The following is an 18,684-nucleotide window of genomic DNA, read 5'->3' on the forward strand; positions in this document are numbered from 1 at the left end:
ATTTGCTGAATATTTACGGAAAGAGTCAAATTGATTGGTGGCTCTTTAACATTGAGGGAGATTACAACCAAGTTTGAGAATCTGATAAAAGTTGTAGGAAAACGAACTCCCCAGGAAAATGGACACACACACATAATTTCGCATACAATCTTTGAGAAATTACAAACTCTGAAGCCCAATCATCTGCCACTAGATCCATTTACTCGAGGTTAAAAACCCTCTAAGAAAACTAAGTTCTCTGGAAACACTAACTGCCATACCTACACGTAATCCTGATTATGCCTTGCACAGTGCAATGTAGACAAAAGCTGCTTAAGAAATACTTGCTGATCGATAATTTCCTCATAAAAGTAACCAGATGACACCGGCAAATCGTTTTTTTCCCTTACAGAGCCTTTTAGTCAAATGATTTTAAAGGTCCGAAACCACCTTTCACTAGTGACGCTAATGATCAAAAAGCAATAACTCGAAAACTGTTATTTTGCTATCAACATGTGGACTAAATGCTCATTCAGACCTGGATTAGCCAGGTCTTCTCCTGTCTTTCCCCCACTCCCTTCAAACTCAAGGCTTCGCATCCCCAAATGCTACACCTAGCGTCCCACTGTCCCCAAGGAGACTGAAAATAACCAAGCTCCACAAAGCGCACACCCTCATAGTAGGGAAGATGGGATCCGGTGACGGCTACGACTTCCACAGTCTTTCCTCATCACATCTGAAGATGGAGAGATTTACCTTAAATTCCAGGAAAGCGGTGGCGATTGCTCTCACGGAGACTGGACCGGTTACCAAGAAGCCTTCCTACCTCCTTATCACCATAGTGACTTCTAAAGGCTACGCCCCCTCCCTCGTCTCGCGATATTTCCTCGAGGGGCGTCATCTGAGCGGGCCCCAGCCCCGCCTCTCAGAGAGCCCGCCTTCTCCGATAGGAGTGTTATTGGACAATTGAGCCCCGCCCGTGGGTGGGACCATGTGGGTGGGACCATGCTCTATTTTTTTTCCCCTCTTTTCGAAACTTCTTGTCAGATTACTTTTTCAAATATTTTTAATAACAGTGTTGCTGGTGTAGCCCACAGGAAAAATATTCCTTTGCTGTTCCTTTTCACTTAGCAGAAACTTCCCCTACCACCCGGGGACCGCCAGGAGTTGCGCATGCGCTCGGGCGACAAGAAGATGGCGGTGGTTATCGCCGCACTTTTTTTCAAATTAGTGGATCCCAGAAATCATTGCGCGCATTTGTAACGAATTTCCGTTCGAGTTTGTATTTTAGGCGCCATTTTCGAGTGAAGGACCCGGAGCCGAAACACCGGTAGGAGCGGGGAGGGGGAGATTATACAACCGTTTCCAGCTTTGATCTGAGTGGACTGTCCCGCAGGTAAAGTACTTATTTTCCTGATCAGGTGGTCATACTCTTGCTTCCTGCCTTGTCCGCGATCGCCTGGAAAGTAGAGGCCTTGGGCTGGAGCAGCCAAGTCCGGGCTAGGCTGCCGCCGGGAGATTTCCCTTGCTGTCACCCCTCCCCCCTCGGCCGCTCCCCGCTCCCCGCTCCCCGGCGGCCGGGGCTCGCGCGCGCTTCCGCGGGCTGCACTTTTCTGAGCTGTGGAAGCCTCTCTCGGGGAGGCTCCAAGCCTCGTGGATCTCTTCCCAAACGTCCTGGTCTCCGTCGGGGAAAGGGCGTCTCCCTTAGCCCCCCGCTCTTCTCCCAAGGGACTAGTCATCGGGTCTGAGCCTTCCTGAGTGACTTTTCACAGTTGATGTCCGGCGGGACTCCGCCCCGAGCCCTGCAAAGACCACTGCCACCCAAAAGGACTGAGCCCAGCGGCGCTGCCGGCGTCCGGGGATCGGCCCCCGCCCTGGCCGCCCTTCCCCTTTGGACTGTGGAGGGGAGACGGCGAATCTCTCGGGCCGCCCACGACGCCCAGAGCTAAATGGCGGGAGGGGACAGTGGGTGGCGAGGCTCCCGTTGGTCCTCGCTGCCCCGGAGAGTTGCGTGCCGCTGTAAGGGGAAGCTGGTGCGGGCTGAGCTCTCCGTCGGTGCGCTCCCAGCCCGGCTCCGAGCGCCGCGTGTCAGTAAAAGTCGGCGTGTGGGAGTCACTCTGTTTACAAATAGGTTAGAGAATGTTCTTACACACCTGCAAGTGGGCGGACGGGGGAAGGGCCCTAGAAAGGTGAAGAGCCTAAGCCGTGGCTCAGACCTGGACTGATCCCCGGGCACGTCTAGGTGTCCCAGTAACACCAGTCTTGTTAAAACCAATCTCACCTTCTTGCCACTCGGGATTTTTGGTGGCTCCTTTCACGAGGACCCGCTGCCTCTGAGCGGGCTTTTAAAATGGGGCTCTGGGGGACGAGTGGCCGAGTTTTCTCCTGGCGGGGTGTGTTTGCGGTGCCCGCGGCGGGCACGGTGAAAGCGCGGTCAGGCGGGCTGACCCGCCTCGGCTCTCTCTTGGCCGCAGCGACCATGCCCCGTCGGGGCACCCAGTCCTCCACCGCCCAGCGCAAAGAGGAAGGACCGCAGTCGTCCCCGGACCGCGCCTGCAGCGACGCGGAGCCCGACCCGCAGTCCGGCGGCGCCAAGAGCCCAGCGGCCGCAGCAGGTGAGTGACCCGCCTCGACTCGGCAGGAGCGCGGGTGCGGGACCGGGTTGCGGGGCGTCGGCGCCCGGCTCGAGACTGGCTGGGTTATCCGGCACGGGGCGAGAGGCTGCGGGGTTGAAGTCTGAAGGTTCGGTGTGGATCCCGCAGAGCAGCCTCGAGAAAACCATTTGACGATTTTGAGAACGGGACCCCAGTGCACTTTGGTGTAATGACGCTGGAGGGGGTGAGGGTGAGCGCACAGCTCCAGTTGTGAATCTGTGGCCTTTTGGAATGGTACAGACGACTATATTGTATTTCCGTTGCAATCGAGATGGTCAGCCAAGTGGACTTTTCCCCCCACAGAATCAATGTGGTTCTGTGAACATGATTAGAGAGAAAGTGTTGATTTATTTGAAACTACTATAGTTTTTGTGAGTCCAGGAATTGGATGATCTTATGAAACCCCTGTGACCGTGTCTCTGAAGCTCTTGAGTTTTTCCAAAGTGAAGGTTCCATGCGCTCAACGTATGGAGATTTAAACTCCTGTTTATGAGAGGGAGCAGGGAATCAGCTGGTTGTGACTTCTTCACATTTGGTTCATGATGTAGTGTTTTGGCTCCTAAGAGGTGGTTCTGTAGATTTTGTGACTGGTGGCGTTTCTTTCAAGAATTTTTCTTTTTAATAAAACCAAGGTGAAAGGTTAGATTCTTATCCCCATGAATTTAGAATAATACTGTATTTAAGTACAATATATAGATTCCTAGATTTCATTAATAACATCCCCCCATCCCCTTTTTAAGAATTAACAGAGAGTAGTCCTCTGAATTGCACTAATGTAGACTCCCCGCCGTCCTTTCCTTCTCTTTCCTTTTCTTGCACTGACTTAGAGACTCCAAGTGAGGAGCTTGATAATAGAAGTTTAGAAGAGATTTTGAAAAGCATTCCTCCTCCCCCGCCTCCAGCAATGACCAATGAAGCTGGAGCTCCTCGGCTTATGATAACTCATATTGTAAACCAGAACTTCAAATCCTATGCTGGGGAAAAAATCCTGGGACCTTTCCATAAGGTATTTGTCCGTTTTAAATAACTACTGTAAGGTTATTGATAGGTCTTTACAAGATGTTTCATTTTTGTATCTGTTTATCCTAATATTTTCTCTCACATTTTCCATGATTGTAACAACTGAAATTACCTTTTGTTTATCTGGATATATTTGGTACCTCTGTAGCTGTAAAGTTTTCATTTGAATGGAGTCGTTGTACATTTGTATTTGAAGGGACTATTTTTCCTTAGAATGAGTTTTGTAAAAAAGTCCGGGTTAGAATTAGGACATGGTCTTGTTCAAAGTGTGTTTGAAGCTTATAATAAAGGAGAACATAATGTAAGAAAACTTAAGTTACCTTCTAGCAGTAAAAATTTTTAAACATTTGTAGTTTTTACTGCAAGTAAAAAATGAAGCAGTGTAAGTTAAAATCAGTAGTATTTAGTATGACCTTTTTAAACTTTAAATTTTTTTCTTTCTTTCTTTTTTTTTTTTTTTTTTATGCAGCGCTTTTCCTGTATTATTGGGCCAAATGGCAGTGGCAAATCCAATGTTATTGATTCTATGCTTTTTGTGTTTGGCTATCGAGCACAAAAAATAAGATCTAAAAAAATCTCTGTATTAATACATAATTCTGATGAACATAAGGATGTGCAGAGTTGTACTGTAGAAGTTCATTTTCAAAAGATAATTGATAAGGTAAGGGATTTTGTACTATTTAGTTATTTGCAACTTCAAGTAAGGAAAACAACGGGCTTACACTTTGCACATTTCATTATTCTTGGTTTAAATTGGCTTTTAAAAATTCATGTGTAATTACAGCAGAAGAGATACTGATTTCCTTACCTCCATGACCATGTTTTCTTTTGGGGGAGTGGTGGTAACTGTTAAAACTTAAAATATTAAAATGTTTAGCCAGAGATATTAATTATAATACAGTTCCTTACCTTTTAGGAATAAAATGGTAAGCAGTTTTGAGATCCTGAGTACTAAATAAACATTCTTTTACAATGGATTTTGAGTTCCTTTTTACGGTTATATTTTTATTGATTTAGAATAAATTACCTAAACTTGAAAATGTTAACAACAATTTAACACTTGACTGTTTTAAGCATCTCTGTTATTTCAGTGTACATTAAAGGCAATGTTATTGGTGGCCCTTCAATTCATATTTGATATAAAAGAGGTTTGCCTCAGTTTGAACTACTATTTTTAAGCTCTTTTGAAATGTGGGAAGACCAAGCTAATGTGTTTCTTTTTCTAGAAATAGAGACTATTATAGGTAAAATGTCTAATTTACATGGTCCTGGTGGGCTTTTTTCCCCCTCTTCTGCTTAATAATTAGGAAATTTCATGGTTCAAAAATGACTGAATGGAACCTAAAAATATAGAAAACTTACTAATTAACAAAATGGGCTTTTTTTAATATAAAGGGCTTTAATTACATAGAAGCTTCTATTTTAATTTTGTTCCATAATTCCTTCTATTGTATAATTTGGGTTAGAAAATAGATTGCCAGTAAATCAGCTTTTATTCTGTTGCCTATTAATTCCATTAGATTCATCAAAATTTTTAAAAAATCATAGTTAATGGTAAGGGAAAGTGAGTTTTAATATTAGATTTGTATTTAATTTTTTAAGATTTTTTTTTTAAATCAGGGATTTAGTTGTAAATTCTTTTTACCTTAATTAATGTTTACTACCCCCATTAAAAAAACTAAAGCATATCACCCATCACCCCATTGCTACTTTTCTTTTTCCTCGAATCATCTCTTGCTGTAGCTTTTTAAAATGGACTAGTCTATGAACATTTAATAATTTTTAGTGGGTTTTTTGAATATGGTGGGATTCTTGTCTACCTTGATCAGGTTTTCTAAGTCAATTATGCTTTGAGGCTTGTTTGGAGATGGATTTGGTTGGTTGGTTTTTTGGTGTTTTTTGGTTTTTTTGGTGTTTTGGTTTTCATGATCTTTGAAAAAGAGACCAGACAAACACCTTTGAAAAGTATCTTTTCTTTGTTAAGAAGTGGCAGTTTGTTACTGTGGCCAGTTTGTGTGTGTGTTCAATATAAAGTTTTTAATCCATAGAATTAGTTTCAGTATGGAGTAAGTGAAATTTGAAGCAGGCCTGTGACTTAAAATCAACAGTTGTTTTCTGGTTTTGTTTTTCCTCAAAACAGGAAGGAGATGATTATGAAGTCATTCCTAACAGTAACTTCTATGTATCCAGAACAGCTTACAGAGATAATACTTCCGTCTATCACATAAGTGGGAAGAAAACGACATTTAAGGATGTTGGAAATCTTCTTAGAAGCCATGGAATTGACTTGGACCATAATAGATTTTTAATTTTACAGGTAGGTTTATTAAAGACTTTAGAGAGTCTTGTTCTTGTTACTTTTTCCCCCTCACTAAAGCTACCCAGTTTTCCCTATTGGATGCATCCTGTGTTTTTAAGGCCTTAAAGTACTATAGCAGCACATCATGGTTTACATACTACAGTCAAGATGCGAATCATTATTTGCTGCTCTAGAAACTTAAGGAAATTCGTGCAAAACTATTTTTATCATCAGATTTTCATTTATGTTTAGATGGACTGACATACTTGTTCCACTCTAGCAGCACGTAAATATTGGCGTAGTGAAATAAATATTAAACACCAATATTATTGTGCTGCTTTAGTGTGACAGGGATATAGCAACTGTCACTTCTGTTTGTATTTCCTTTTAAGATAACATTTTAAATAAAATTATTACCTTTTAATAGTCTAATATATAGCAAAAAAACTGGAAAAGTCTGTGCACTTGGTCTTTGACAAATTTACCTGAGCATCTAACTTATTTTATCTTTTTAACATTTAGAATGGTTAAGTAAAATTTGCTGAAACTGGTTTTTGTTTAGAATGCCCTGCTTTCTTGAACCACTACTATTGGTAGATCAGGAAGTAACTTTGGTGTTATTAAGTATCACAACTCTTAAAGAACAAAATCTCTTTAAAGAAGTATAAAAATTAAGTACTTGATATTAGTTGATTTTTTTATTAGAAACTCTTTTTTGAGTGAAGTATGATACCACATGGTTTTGTTAAGAAAAATCCCCTGCTGTTTCTTTCCTATCCTTAAAAGTCAAATTAAAAAAAAAAAAAAGAAAAAATCTATTTTAATCTAATCTAATCTATGGCTTCCTCAGATGTTTTAAAATACCTGACTTTGATTTGCAAGTATTCTGTGTTCTGTACAAAATTACCAAGAGCATGATAAAAGCAAAACTATTTTGTGATAGAGAAATGGCTAAAATAAAGTGAGAATTTGGGTTTGATACTAAAAATTTCATCAGCATGACTGAGTATTCTCAATATCAAAATGATACTGAGTTTTAGCCCCTATTTCCAATTTAGTTTGTATTCTTGTTTTATTAAAAACAGTTACTTCTAGATATACATAGTATTCAAAGTAAATCACTGTTATTCTGGAATAACTTTTAATAATATCTTTTATTGCCATAATACATTTGCAGTCGTTCTGTGACCCAAACTCTTTTAAAAATGAATTTTGGGAAATCAGTTGTGGGTATATTTCTAAACAAGATTTGAATTAATTTTCATGTGAAATTAAAGCATTTTTAAATCAAGCTGAACTGTTTAATTATGGGTAAAACATTAATACTAAATTTGATGATAACATTTTGTTGGAAATTATACTTGTGTTTATTTTGTTTATTTGCTATTTCTTTACTGTCATCCTGGGATAATCAAAATTTTATATTTGTGCAGAGATTCATCAAAATAAAGTGGACTGCATTTTCATTCTTCTAAGGATAACTTTTTTTCGTGCATAATTACCTGTACACAATTTAGTAATAAAGGAAGCTAATAACATAACTATCCAGAGGAGTAAATAATTTATAGATTGTCAACTTTATATTAAATACATGCTTTTGAAGTACCTAGGATGCTTAAGGCGTTTGTGTTCTTGTAATAATGTGAATTTTTTGATGTGATCTTGCAGTTAAATTGTTTAAAGCATTTCTCCCTAAATAATACCAAGGTAAACTTTCCAAGTTAATAGATTCGATTTAGTATGATTCAATTTGCAGATAAGGACCTTAGGAGCTCACCTGTTAGTAAGAAGCAGCAAAATGATTAACTAGGTAGAATCTATTGAAAGTATGAGGGAAAGTGGCAGTGGTTTGTATGGATTTTTTTTTTTTTTTAATGGTTTCTCATCAAAATGTTAGACTCTTACACTAGAGATTTAAAGCAATGGAAGGTAAGTAATAATGTGGTTTTTATTAACCCTCTCTTCACTGAATAACATTTATTTTAAAAACTGATTTGGGAAGCTTAGAAATTTGAGACAGTATCATAGTATCACTATCCACAATGTAAAGTTACTTTCAATAAAACATATAGACTATTTGGCCACTGTTAGTGATTAACAGCCTAAGTAATTTAAATTTAGTGAAAGTAAAAAATTATTTTTAATATTAAAAAGGACTAAATTTTATACATTTGTAAGAGTAACATTTTTTACAATTGTAATATATTGGCATTTTTAGTATTTGAATTCATTTAAGATTTCATTAGTTGACCATTCAAATGAGTTCTTACTGTGGCACTATGCTAAGATGCTATAAATAATAATGTAAAGATGATTAAACCTTGTTTCTTTTTAAAGCAACTTAGAGATGCCTTCAAAGTATTAATAGATTACCATTTTATTTTTTATATTTGTACATTTCTTTTTATACAAACCTTATTTGGGAGCCTTTGTTCTATTATAATAACTATTCCAAACAAATAGAGTTTTATTAGGCCTGTATAGGGTTTCAAGAATAACTGTGACTTAAAAATTAGATTTATTGGTTTGATTGCATTTCCTCTTTTCAAAGGTAGAAGTATGATAGTGCTTTTATTACAAAGTTTCAGTAATGATTGCTATCTCAGGAGTGTTTTTATAAACTACTCAAAAGCTACAGCCATTAACACATCTTTAATTTTTGTCAAAGTTTCCGACTTAATTTGCTTTTTGTCTTATAATACTAAGTTAAAAACAAGAACCAAGGGGTTTTTTATTATTAATATTTTGTAAATTAGAGACTGGATTAACCTAGGTTTGGGTTGCCTATCCTCTTTCCATTATACTTCTACTAAATTTGTCATGGCCTATAAACTATTTGACTTCTAATCTTTTAGTGTGTAGAGATATAAGTCTGGACTATAATGTCAGAAAAAAATTCTTAGTCTTATCAGTAATACTTGTTTCCCAAAGGTGTCTGATTTGACAGCCTCAACTATGAGAAAAATAGGAGGCTGCCCTTAACCAACCCCTAATAGAATAGATATCAATAAGTCCAACCCCTAAAGCATTATTTTTTTCTATTTATGCACTTAGTTTAAATAAATACTGACCTGGGTGATTTTTTTTCTTGACCCCTGGTAGCTTACAAAGAGCAAATTAGAATACGAAGTGTTAGAGGAAGATAAAGAACAATTAATTATTTATAGTAATAGTAAAAGATGGAGACAATAAAAGGATTATCAAAGTAAAATTAAAAATTCAAAGCCCAGTTATTCTGGGCCATTTAATTTTGATGCAGATGCCCTTATTTACCTTAAGAATTCATTAAGGCTTTATGAGGGGAAACAAAGCTTTCTTATTTATATGTGCCATTTCGGTTTTCTATAGTTAATGCTTGCTAAAATTTGAATAAAGATAAAGAGCATTTTGCCCATTTGTTCCTCTTAGATTTTTAATCTATATTTCTATAAATTAGATTATCAAAGACCTTTATACCAAGATCACAGTGTCCTTATTTGCCACCCAACAAAGCCCTCGGTATATTAAGATTTAACCGCTTGATATTATAAATTTCCTTTTGAAGCACATTTGCTGTTCTTGTTGTTTCTTTTATTGTTTGTTTTTGTTACTCTCAAAGGCCTTATTTAATGTTTTCCACAGTTGCTTAATGTCCCTGATACAGTATAGATATAATTTAAAACATAGGGAGACCAAAGTAAAATATCAGTGGGAAAAAAAGTGTTTTAACTTTTTTTACCTTCTTTAGTATGCTTTAAGCTACAGAAAGTAGAGATAAGAATGTGGGGGTCTACTAAACTCTCAGATTCAGATACTAGCATTATAGCAACTTGAAACTTTTTTTCTGGTCTTGGCAATCACTATTTGTAATTTGGAGCCTTAGTGTAAAAGGACGACTTTAAATTTAGGCTAATACTTTTAAATTATTTCTGAGCTATTGTATAGCTACAGGTTGATAATATATAGGAGATGGAACACAGTAGAAAAAGGAAGAAAGCAAGTGGTAGGAGAGGCAAAGGACATTGAGAAACAGCCACAAAAAATGTCTTAATAGTCAAAGGACAAGTAAAATCTTTATTGTAATAACGCCTTGATTTCAATAGTGCTAATCTGATAACACAGTAGCAGATTTTTAAAAAGGAGGAATGCATATAATAATGGAAACAGTTAAAAACAACGTTACATGGGTTTTGAGATGGAACCATTTTGATGAGTGAATGTCCTGTTTTTTAACTTTTTTTTTTTGAACTGGGTAACCTTATTAGAGGGAGAGGATATCAAAGCTATATATCCTTCATTTTATTTGGAGAAGGAAAAACAAATAACCAAAAACAAGCAACTACTATGCTTCATCCAAAGCAAGGCAATTTTTTTCTTTCTGCTCGTTGTTTTGTCTTTGAGAGACAAGGTCTTGGTGTGTTTCCCAGGTTGATCTCAAACCCCTGGGCTTGCATAAGCAATCCTCTGGCCTCAGCCTCCCAAGTAGCTGGGACAACAGGTACATATCACCATGTCTGGTGCTAGGCTGTTTCTTTATAGCTGTATTCCCATCTCTTCAAGAAATAATTTGGCTAGGAAAAGTGTAATATTTTTATTCAATGTAACTGTTAAGCTCAATCCTAACTTTCAGTTATCAAAAAAAATGTATACTTAATAACAGCTATTTGACTAAAATATGTTCTCTTAGCATGTTTTTTTATTCATCTTAAAAGACACATTCAGATATTCAACTTATTTGGGTAATAAACTTATTTGAGTAATATTGTGTTCAGATATTGTTTGTTATTTACATTATAAACAATTACCCAGGAGATTTAAACTACAATCTTTAGATCAGTGGTTCTTAACTAGGGGGTATTTATCCTCCTGTCCCCAGGACATAGAGGTGTGTCTGGGTTGTTACAGCTGGTGGAAGAGGGGATACTGCTGGCATCTAGTTGTCAGAGGTCAGAGATGCTGTTAAGCATACTGTAACGCCCAGCATAGCTCTCCACATCAAAGAATATCCAGCTCAAAATGTCGGTAGTGCCACTGTTGATAAACCCAACCTAGACAAGAACTTTGAATCAGATTCTTGGCTTCTTCAGTGGCTGAAGTTCATCCCGTTGTAACCCAAGATTTGGACATTTTTCCAGGCTTAGATCCTGTCTAAGATAAACCATTGCTGCTGCAAACATTTGGAAAGAACTGATAATTGAAAGCAGAATAAAATATTTTATATAAATAAATATCTATGTATTTTCATTTATACCCTGATTTGTACATGTTATGGCAAATTAAAAAATGGGCTTTGTGATTAAGAATTTCACTTTATCCATGATTGCATTAATGTACACAGCTATGATTTAATTAAATAATTTTTTTGAGAATTTCACTTTATATTTAATGACCATGTGCTAATAGGTTGTCACAGTATCATGATGTATGGAAATATTATGCCTTTCATTGAATAAATTTTTAAATTGCTGTTTTCTCTTATTCTGCATTATCTTTAAATTTTTTGGTAAATATGATGCTTTGTAACTCCAAATTTTTGAAGTTTAATCGTTTACTTAGGAAATAGAAATCCTTTTAATTCACTAAGATATTTAAATTGAGAAAGTAGTATTTTTTTTAAATGATAATTCTTCTTCTTGACTTTATTTTAAGCTGTTTAACATAAGAAAAGGTTTTTTTGTTTGTTTGTTTGGGAGGTTTTGCTTGTTTGTTCCTGTTCTGCTTTAATACTATGAATGTATAAGCTATGAAGTAAAATATCAGCATTTTGCCTGAACATGTTCAGACAAAATTTTCTCTACCATCAAACTAACTGGCTGTCTAACAGTCAGCCTTGACTGTTACCAATTATGGATTTTCTTTCTGTTTTTTCTGTTCATAATAAAACTGTATAAATACAAACATAAATTTATTGTAAAATTTTGATTACAGTTTAAAGTTTTAATATTAGTAACTGCAAATAAGTTTTCCAATGTCTTATGTACCAGTGCCATTATCTAGCCAAGATGGTCAGTCAGATTTCTTCTGTTATTACCATAAGAGATAGGTCATTTCCTTTTCCATTCAAGGCTCATGTTTTTAGAAAATTGAACATTAAATTTTTGACATCACTTCTTGAGGAACACAAAATACCAGCTTCATAGAGAAGTTTAATAAGACTTCAAAGTCTCAGGACAGGGCTCTTAGTACAATTTCTTTTTGAAAATTCTTTGTTTTAGAACAGGAGTTCCAATTGTGTTATTAACAGTTGATAATGTTTCCACTATACTCAAACTGCAGAGTAAGTAAATACTTTGCTAAATTTTGCTTAATGGAAACATTAAGTTTTATTTATATTGAAAAAACATTCTAAATGGGGAGATCTTCCTTTTACTTAGGGTTTGTGTATATACCTGTGTATGTTAATAATTTTATAAGAACTTAAACGTAAGGGAGTATACATTCACATTCCTTGTCCCTGTAGATATAATTAAGACTCTCAGGAATGAATGTCAGTGGACAGAATATTTTTATTTGTATTTGATTAATCTTAAAGCTACTTAATATACATCGTTTAATTCCTTACTACGGGGTTTGTTGATTGAGTACTCTGACTTCTCACTTAAGATTGATTTAGCTACATATATACAATGAGCATGAAATGTGACTTTTTTTAAAGGGTGAAGTTGAACAAATTGCTATGATGAAACCAAAAGGCCAGACTGAACACGACGAGGGTATGCTTGAATATTTAGAAGATATAATTGGTTGTGGACGGCTAAATGAACCTATTAAAGTCTTATGCCGGAAAGTTGAAATATTAAATGAACACAGAGGAGAGAAGGTGAATCTTCTATACACTTTTCTTATAAATCAGAATGCTTTATTTATGGATTAACAAATTTTAGAGTCCGATAGATACTATGTTTATAATAAGGAAATGTTTACTATCTTATACTAAATTCATATTTTTATGTTAACATTTAAAATGGGCATTCTCCTTATTGTTTTTATCTAATGTTGGTATATTTTAAATTCAGATTTATATATGTGAAGGATGTGTTTAAACTTTTTGTTTTTGTAGTTAAACAGAGTTAAGATGGTAGAAAAGGAAAAGGACGGCTTAGAAGGAGAGAAAAACATAGCCATTGAATTTCTTACCTTGGAAAATGAAATATTTAGAAAAAAGAATCACGTTTGTCAGTATTATATGTAAGTGCCTTAATTTGTCAATTTCTATCTTAGTTTCTAACTACTAAGTGAAAATCCTTCTCTTTTCCAGTATTATGATGGAAATGTGAAAACTAGAGTGAAAGAACATCTAAAAGTTGTTTCATGTGATGAATTTATTAAATTAAGGATATTACTAGACCATTTAACTTGGCTTTTTAGTATCATACTTTAAGTTGGGAGGTGGTTTCACAGGCATTTATTATCATACTTAGTACTTTTACACATACACCTTTTAACTTCGTGTAGTAGCAGGTCTAAATTTTCTGCTTATAATGAACCAATTTTCTTTCTAAATTCTAAGCTTGACCCCTAAGTCAAGTAAATTGATTGTAATTAAAAGAATACTTCAGAAACAGCTGATTCTACTAAAATAGTTAACAGTTTTAGAAATGGCAGTTTAAGATCTGTTTCTTTTTGTTTTCCTCCCTCTAGTTATGATCTACAGAAACGAATTGCTGAAATGGAAACTCAAAAGGGAAAAATACATGAAGATACCAAAGAAATTACTGAGAAAAGCAATAGACTGTCAAATGAAATGAAAGCTAAAAATAAAGATGTAAAAGATACAGAGAAGTAAGAGCCTTTTGGAAAGTACTATACTAAAATTATTTATACTTAGACAATTTTATTACATGTGTGTCTATGTAAAAACTTACTGCAACCACATTAGGAGGGTAATACATTTGCCAGCATAAAAAATGGTCTCCTTTTGCCCAAAAAAAAAAAAAAAAAAAACCCTCCACAAATCTTTGTTTTTCTACATCCAATTCATTGTTATGTATTCAGTGCCTATCATGGAAGTCATAAATAGTGGGGCATGCTACCCCCTAGTGGCAGAACTTAATAATAGAACAAAACAAAACAGTAAAAATACCATACTTGACCTGACAGGTTAATCTTTTCATAATCCACAAATCTGATTCAGAGATAGAATTTGGGTTTTTCTAGATAGTAAGGTCCTGATAAGATTTTTAAAAATTTATGTGCTAGTTAACATTTCAGGTACAACAGTATTCTTAACCTATGCAAGGTTTTTTTTTGTTGTTGTTTTGTTTTGTTTTTGAGATAGAGTCTCACTTTGTCACCCTTGGTACAGTTCTGTAGCGTCACAGCTCTCAGCAACCTCAAACTCTTGGGCTTATGAGATTCTCTTGCCTCTCAGCCTCCCAAGTCGCTGGGACTACAAGCGCCCGCCACAACGCTTGGCTATGTTTTGGTTGTAGTTGTCATTGTTTGGCACGCCTGGGCTGGATTCGAACCCGCCAGCTCTAGTGTATGTGGCTGGCACCTTAGCCGCTGAGCTATAGGCACCAAGCCATGTAAGGTTGTTTTTTATCCTTTAACTTTTATGGTAAAATTTTAATATATCTAGATATTTTAGTCACTGGAAAATGTATTTACTATCCAGCTCAGAACTCAAAATCACAACTTCTAATTGCTTTTTTGTCTATGGATGGAGGATCTGCCTAAAGGAGAAAGATTTTAGGGTCTTCCCTACTAAAGCTTCAAGACATATTTATAGAAGTGTTCCAGGAAGCATAGATAACATGGCTTTAAGATATCTGAATATGGAAAGGAAAAACTAATAATTTACTTGTTTTGCTAGGAAACTGAATAAAGTTACAAAATTTATTGAGGAGAATAAAGAAAAATACATAGAACTAGAGTTGGAAGATGTTCAAGTTGGGGAGAAATTACAAGGTGCTACAATTAAAGCCAAAGATCTGAAGAAACAACTTGAAAAAGATAAAGAAAAGGTAGGTTTTAGGAAAATTCTTAAAATTTTTCTTTTTATAGATGTGCTTGTCCCATGTTACCTAAGAGAATGTGGTAGGATTCTGAATGCTAAGTGTTTTTGGATTTATCTCTGAACATGATCCCCATGGGAAACCTTGTATCCATTGATTTTGAGTTTCAGTAATATTTGTTACTGGGAAAACATCAAATCAGGAATTCCATTTTGGTAGTAATTTATCTAGAGTGATGGTTTAAAAAGATCTTTTCAATTAAGTATTATAAACTTTTATAAATATTATATAACCTGTCTTCTATAAAAAATCAAGCTTGACAAGATCAGGGTAGAATTTTAAAAGAAGAAGGTGGGAAAGGTCATGATTTACAACAGAGGGTTGATTAGCAATTCTTAGGATTTAAAAAAATGAAATTTACACCAGACCATAGAAGAGGCTAACTTACTAGGAGCTAAGCCCTAAGGATCTATTAATTTGGGATCTCTTAAACTATCATAATTCTGTCAGATATTAATATGACCCTTAAACCTCCCATCCCCACTCAAGGAAAAGCTTTGTTCCATACAGTTATATGGTAATTATAGTATAGGGTCTGTTTTACACTATGAGCATTTTCCAAATGTGTTTATTCAAAAAATACTTTCTGCTTAGTATGGCTAATAAATAATATGTTGAGTCGGTGTGTGAAGAATGCTATATTTTGGGGTTTTTTGTTTTTTTTTTTTTTTGAGACAGAGTTCTACTTTATCACCCTGAGTAGAGTGCCATGGCATCATAGTTCACAGAAACCTCAAAGTCTTGGGCTCAGGTGATCCTCTTGCCTCAGCCTCCTAAAATGCTGGGATTACTATAGATACCTGCCATAATATCCAGCTTTTTTTTTCTATTTTTAGTAGAACTGGGTTCTTGCTCTTGCTCAGGCTGGTTTCAAACTCCTGAGCTCTGGTGATCCACACACTTCGGTCTCACAGAATGCTGGGATTACAGATGTGAGCCATCATTCCCGGCCAGGAATGCGTATTTTGGGAAATGCTGAAATTTTCTGGTACTAGAGCTTAAAGTGAACAAAATAACAAGGATTTGGGAGTAACTCCAAATTAGGCAGAATTTGTCCTTTACACTGGTATATGTATTATACCTGCACTTTTATTTTTATTTTTATTTTTTTTGTAGAGACAGAGTTTCACTGTATTGCCCTCAGTAGAATTCCGTGGCGTCACACAGCTCACAGCAACCTCCAACTCCTGGGCTTAGGCGATTCTCCTGCCTCAGCCTCCCGAGTAGCTGGGACTACAGGTGCCTGCCACAACGCCCGGCTATTTTTTGGTTGCAGTTTGGCCGGGGCTGGGTTTGAACCCACCACCCTCGGTATATGGGGCCGGCGCCCTGCTCACTGAGCCACAGGCGCCGCCTTATACCTGCACTTTTAAACCTGTGGAGAAGTAAAGTTGTTAAAGATTTTAGGATTTGGGGGGGATGGGTGAAGATAATTTGTGATAAATTATGCTATACCATAAAGGATAGTTTAGGAAAGTCCACATGGTCAGACCATGTTTATATCTAAAGAAAGATAATTACAGTCTGAAATCAGAAGAGAAGGGAAACAGACTTTAACTCTACCAGGCAAAATTTTCTCATAAAACATTAGGAGTTTATAAAATTAATTCTACCGTCAGACTGAGGGAATATAAAAATTACGGTGAATAGTTAGGAAAATACTTGTTTAAGACAGTTCAAGTTTAATTACAAAGAAAGCAGCAAAAGACCTCGAGGACCCTGCAAATAAGTCACATATTGATAATATCAGGTAGCCTAAAGGTGTATGCTCCTCTAACATTAATCTGTTTTATAATCTCAGGTTGAAGAATTTAAAAGTATACCTGCCAAGAGTAAGAATATCATAACTGAGACCACAACTAGAAACAATGCCCTTGAGAAGGAAAAAGAGAAAGAAGAAAAAAAATTAAAAGAAGTTATGGATAGCCTTAAACAGGAAACACAAGATCTTCAGAAAGAAAAAGAAGTAAGACTCTTCATCAGTGTTTATTTTGCTGCCCCCCCTCTTTTTTTTAACTTCAAGATTGTTTTTACAATAAGACTAAAAACTATTAAAAGGAAAAGTTAGGACTTTTAATAGCTAACATTTCTAAAATTAGTCAGCCTAGACTTAGACTTGTCTCTTTCTGATTTCCCATTTTTATAAAAAAGTTAATGAGAATTTGTGGTAGTTGCAGAAAATGTGATGTCAGATATAGTACTTTGATCATTATTATGTGCCTGCCACTCTTAAGCTTTTTGAATCGTCACCACTTTTTCTTTTTCATCTCAAATTATTTCCTGTAATAAATAAGTCGTAAACTATAAACCTAGGGTCACATAAAGCATGGGGAAACGTGTTTATAGTATATGAAGTACCTAGAAAGATGTCAATACATAATGTTACTTTTAGCAACAAAGAATGAGGTTCTCATACTATGTAGTCTACCCAACAGGAGTATAAACACAAAGTTAGCTCTCTTTATGTTTACCCCCGCCTTTTTTTTTTTTACAGTTTTGAGCATGTTAAATGCATATTTTAATGGATACCGGTAATTGAATTGACTGCATAAAAGAACACAGACTAAATAGGTTCTGTTTTGGAATGTGGCCATATTGTAATGTAACACTACAAAACTTCCTGAGTAGGATACCTGTGTGAACAAGTGGCAGTGGATAACACAGTAGCTTCTATGGTAGAATATGTTGTACTTCATGGATAGTGGGTTTTCACTGTCTGCTCATTTGGTGTACAGTTGAGTCCTCCTTATGTGGCTCTCTGTGTTAATGACAAGTGTTAAATTTAAATGGGTGTTCTTTCCTCGGCATAATGTAGATTTTCAACACAAATATACTTGAGGAAACTTTGTGCTGAATAGTTCCTATATATTATAACACAGAAATAGTATGGAATCTAGTGTTTAGGCCCAAGTTTGTTAGCGCTTCCAGTCCTTTTTTGTTTCAATATCTAAAATAAGCATAATAAGATATAACTCATAAAGCTCTTATGAAATCAATTGGAAAAAGATTTCAAGTACAGTGAACATTGATAACTAGCCAAAAAAAGTTAGCCTAACCCACTTATAAGAATTCTTTATTTTATAAATATTAATACTATGCTTATAGATTCTCCTTTCTTAAGTTGAATTTAAATGTATTTAAATGCATTTCAGTTCAAGTTTTGGAAATAGATACATTTCAAATTTGATGGATTAATGTTTTAACAGAGTCGAGAGAAGGAACTTATGGGTTTCAGCAAATCAGTAAATGAAGCACGTTCAAAGATGGAGGTAGCCCAATCAGAACTTGATATCTATCTCAGTCGTCATAATACTGCAGTGTCTCAATTAAATAAGGCCAAGGAAGCTTTAATTGCAGCTTCTGAGACTCTCAAAGAAAGGAAAACTGCAATCAGAGATATGGAGGCAAAACTCCCTGAAATTGAACAAGAATTAAAGAAGGTAAATCTCTGTTTTTATATTTCATCTGAATATTGTTTATCAAACAGTTTTATAAATTTATATTGTTTTTAATTTCAACATCTAAAATGGTATACAGATTCCTTTTTTTTTTGTTTTTTTATGTAGTATAATCTTGAAAGAAGGGGTTAGTATTTCAGTATTCCATGTGATCTAAATTAGACTATCAAGAAACTGTATTCTCCCCAGAAGCAGCAAATAGCAAATAATCACTAACACCACTCCCCATGGAAATAATTTAAACAAAAGAAAGTCGTGTTTCCCTAAATCTTAAGTAT

General features: G+C 35.8%; 1 protein-coding gene across 3 annotated transcripts in view; it reads left to right on the top strand.

Moving 5' to 3' along the window:
* The first annotated feature begins 1,187 nt into the window (after window positions 1-1,187).
* Window positions 1,188-18,684, top strand: part of SMC4 (structural maintenance of chromosomes 4) — a 36,071-nt gene continuing 18,574 nt past the window's right edge. The window contains exons 1-11 of one of the 3 annotated variants that reach the window (XM_053599217.1): window positions 1,188-1,375; window positions 2,454-2,594; window positions 3,461-3,639; window positions 4,123-4,314; window positions 5,794-5,970; window positions 12,587-12,751; window positions 12,992-13,119; window positions 13,573-13,713; window positions 14,747-14,897; window positions 16,750-16,914; window positions 18,155-18,388. In XM_053599217.1, coding sequence (XP_053455192.1) covers window positions 2,459-2,594; window positions 3,461-3,639; window positions 4,123-4,314; window positions 5,794-5,970; window positions 12,587-12,751; window positions 12,992-13,119; window positions 13,573-13,713; window positions 14,747-14,897; window positions 16,750-16,914; window positions 18,155-18,388 — 1,668 coding nt within the window. In that variant the 5' untranslated portion in view covers window positions 1,188-1,375; window positions 2,454-2,458. Of the gene's footprint in view, window positions 1,376-2,453; window positions 2,595-3,460; window positions 3,640-4,122; window positions 4,315-5,793; window positions 5,971-12,586; window positions 12,752-12,991; window positions 13,120-13,572; window positions 13,714-14,746; window positions 14,898-16,749; window positions 16,915-18,154; window positions 18,389-18,684 lie in introns of those variants that run through there. The other 2 variants (XM_053599218.1, XM_053599219.1) reach the window with 2 other exon arrangements.

This window comes from Nycticebus coucang, chromosome 8 (genome assembly GCF_027406575.1).
Source record: "Nycticebus coucang isolate mNycCou1 chromosome 8, mNycCou1.pri, whole genome shotgun sequence".
Classification (NCBI taxonomy): Eukaryota; Metazoa; Chordata; class Mammalia; order Primates; family Lorisidae; genus Nycticebus; species Nycticebus coucang.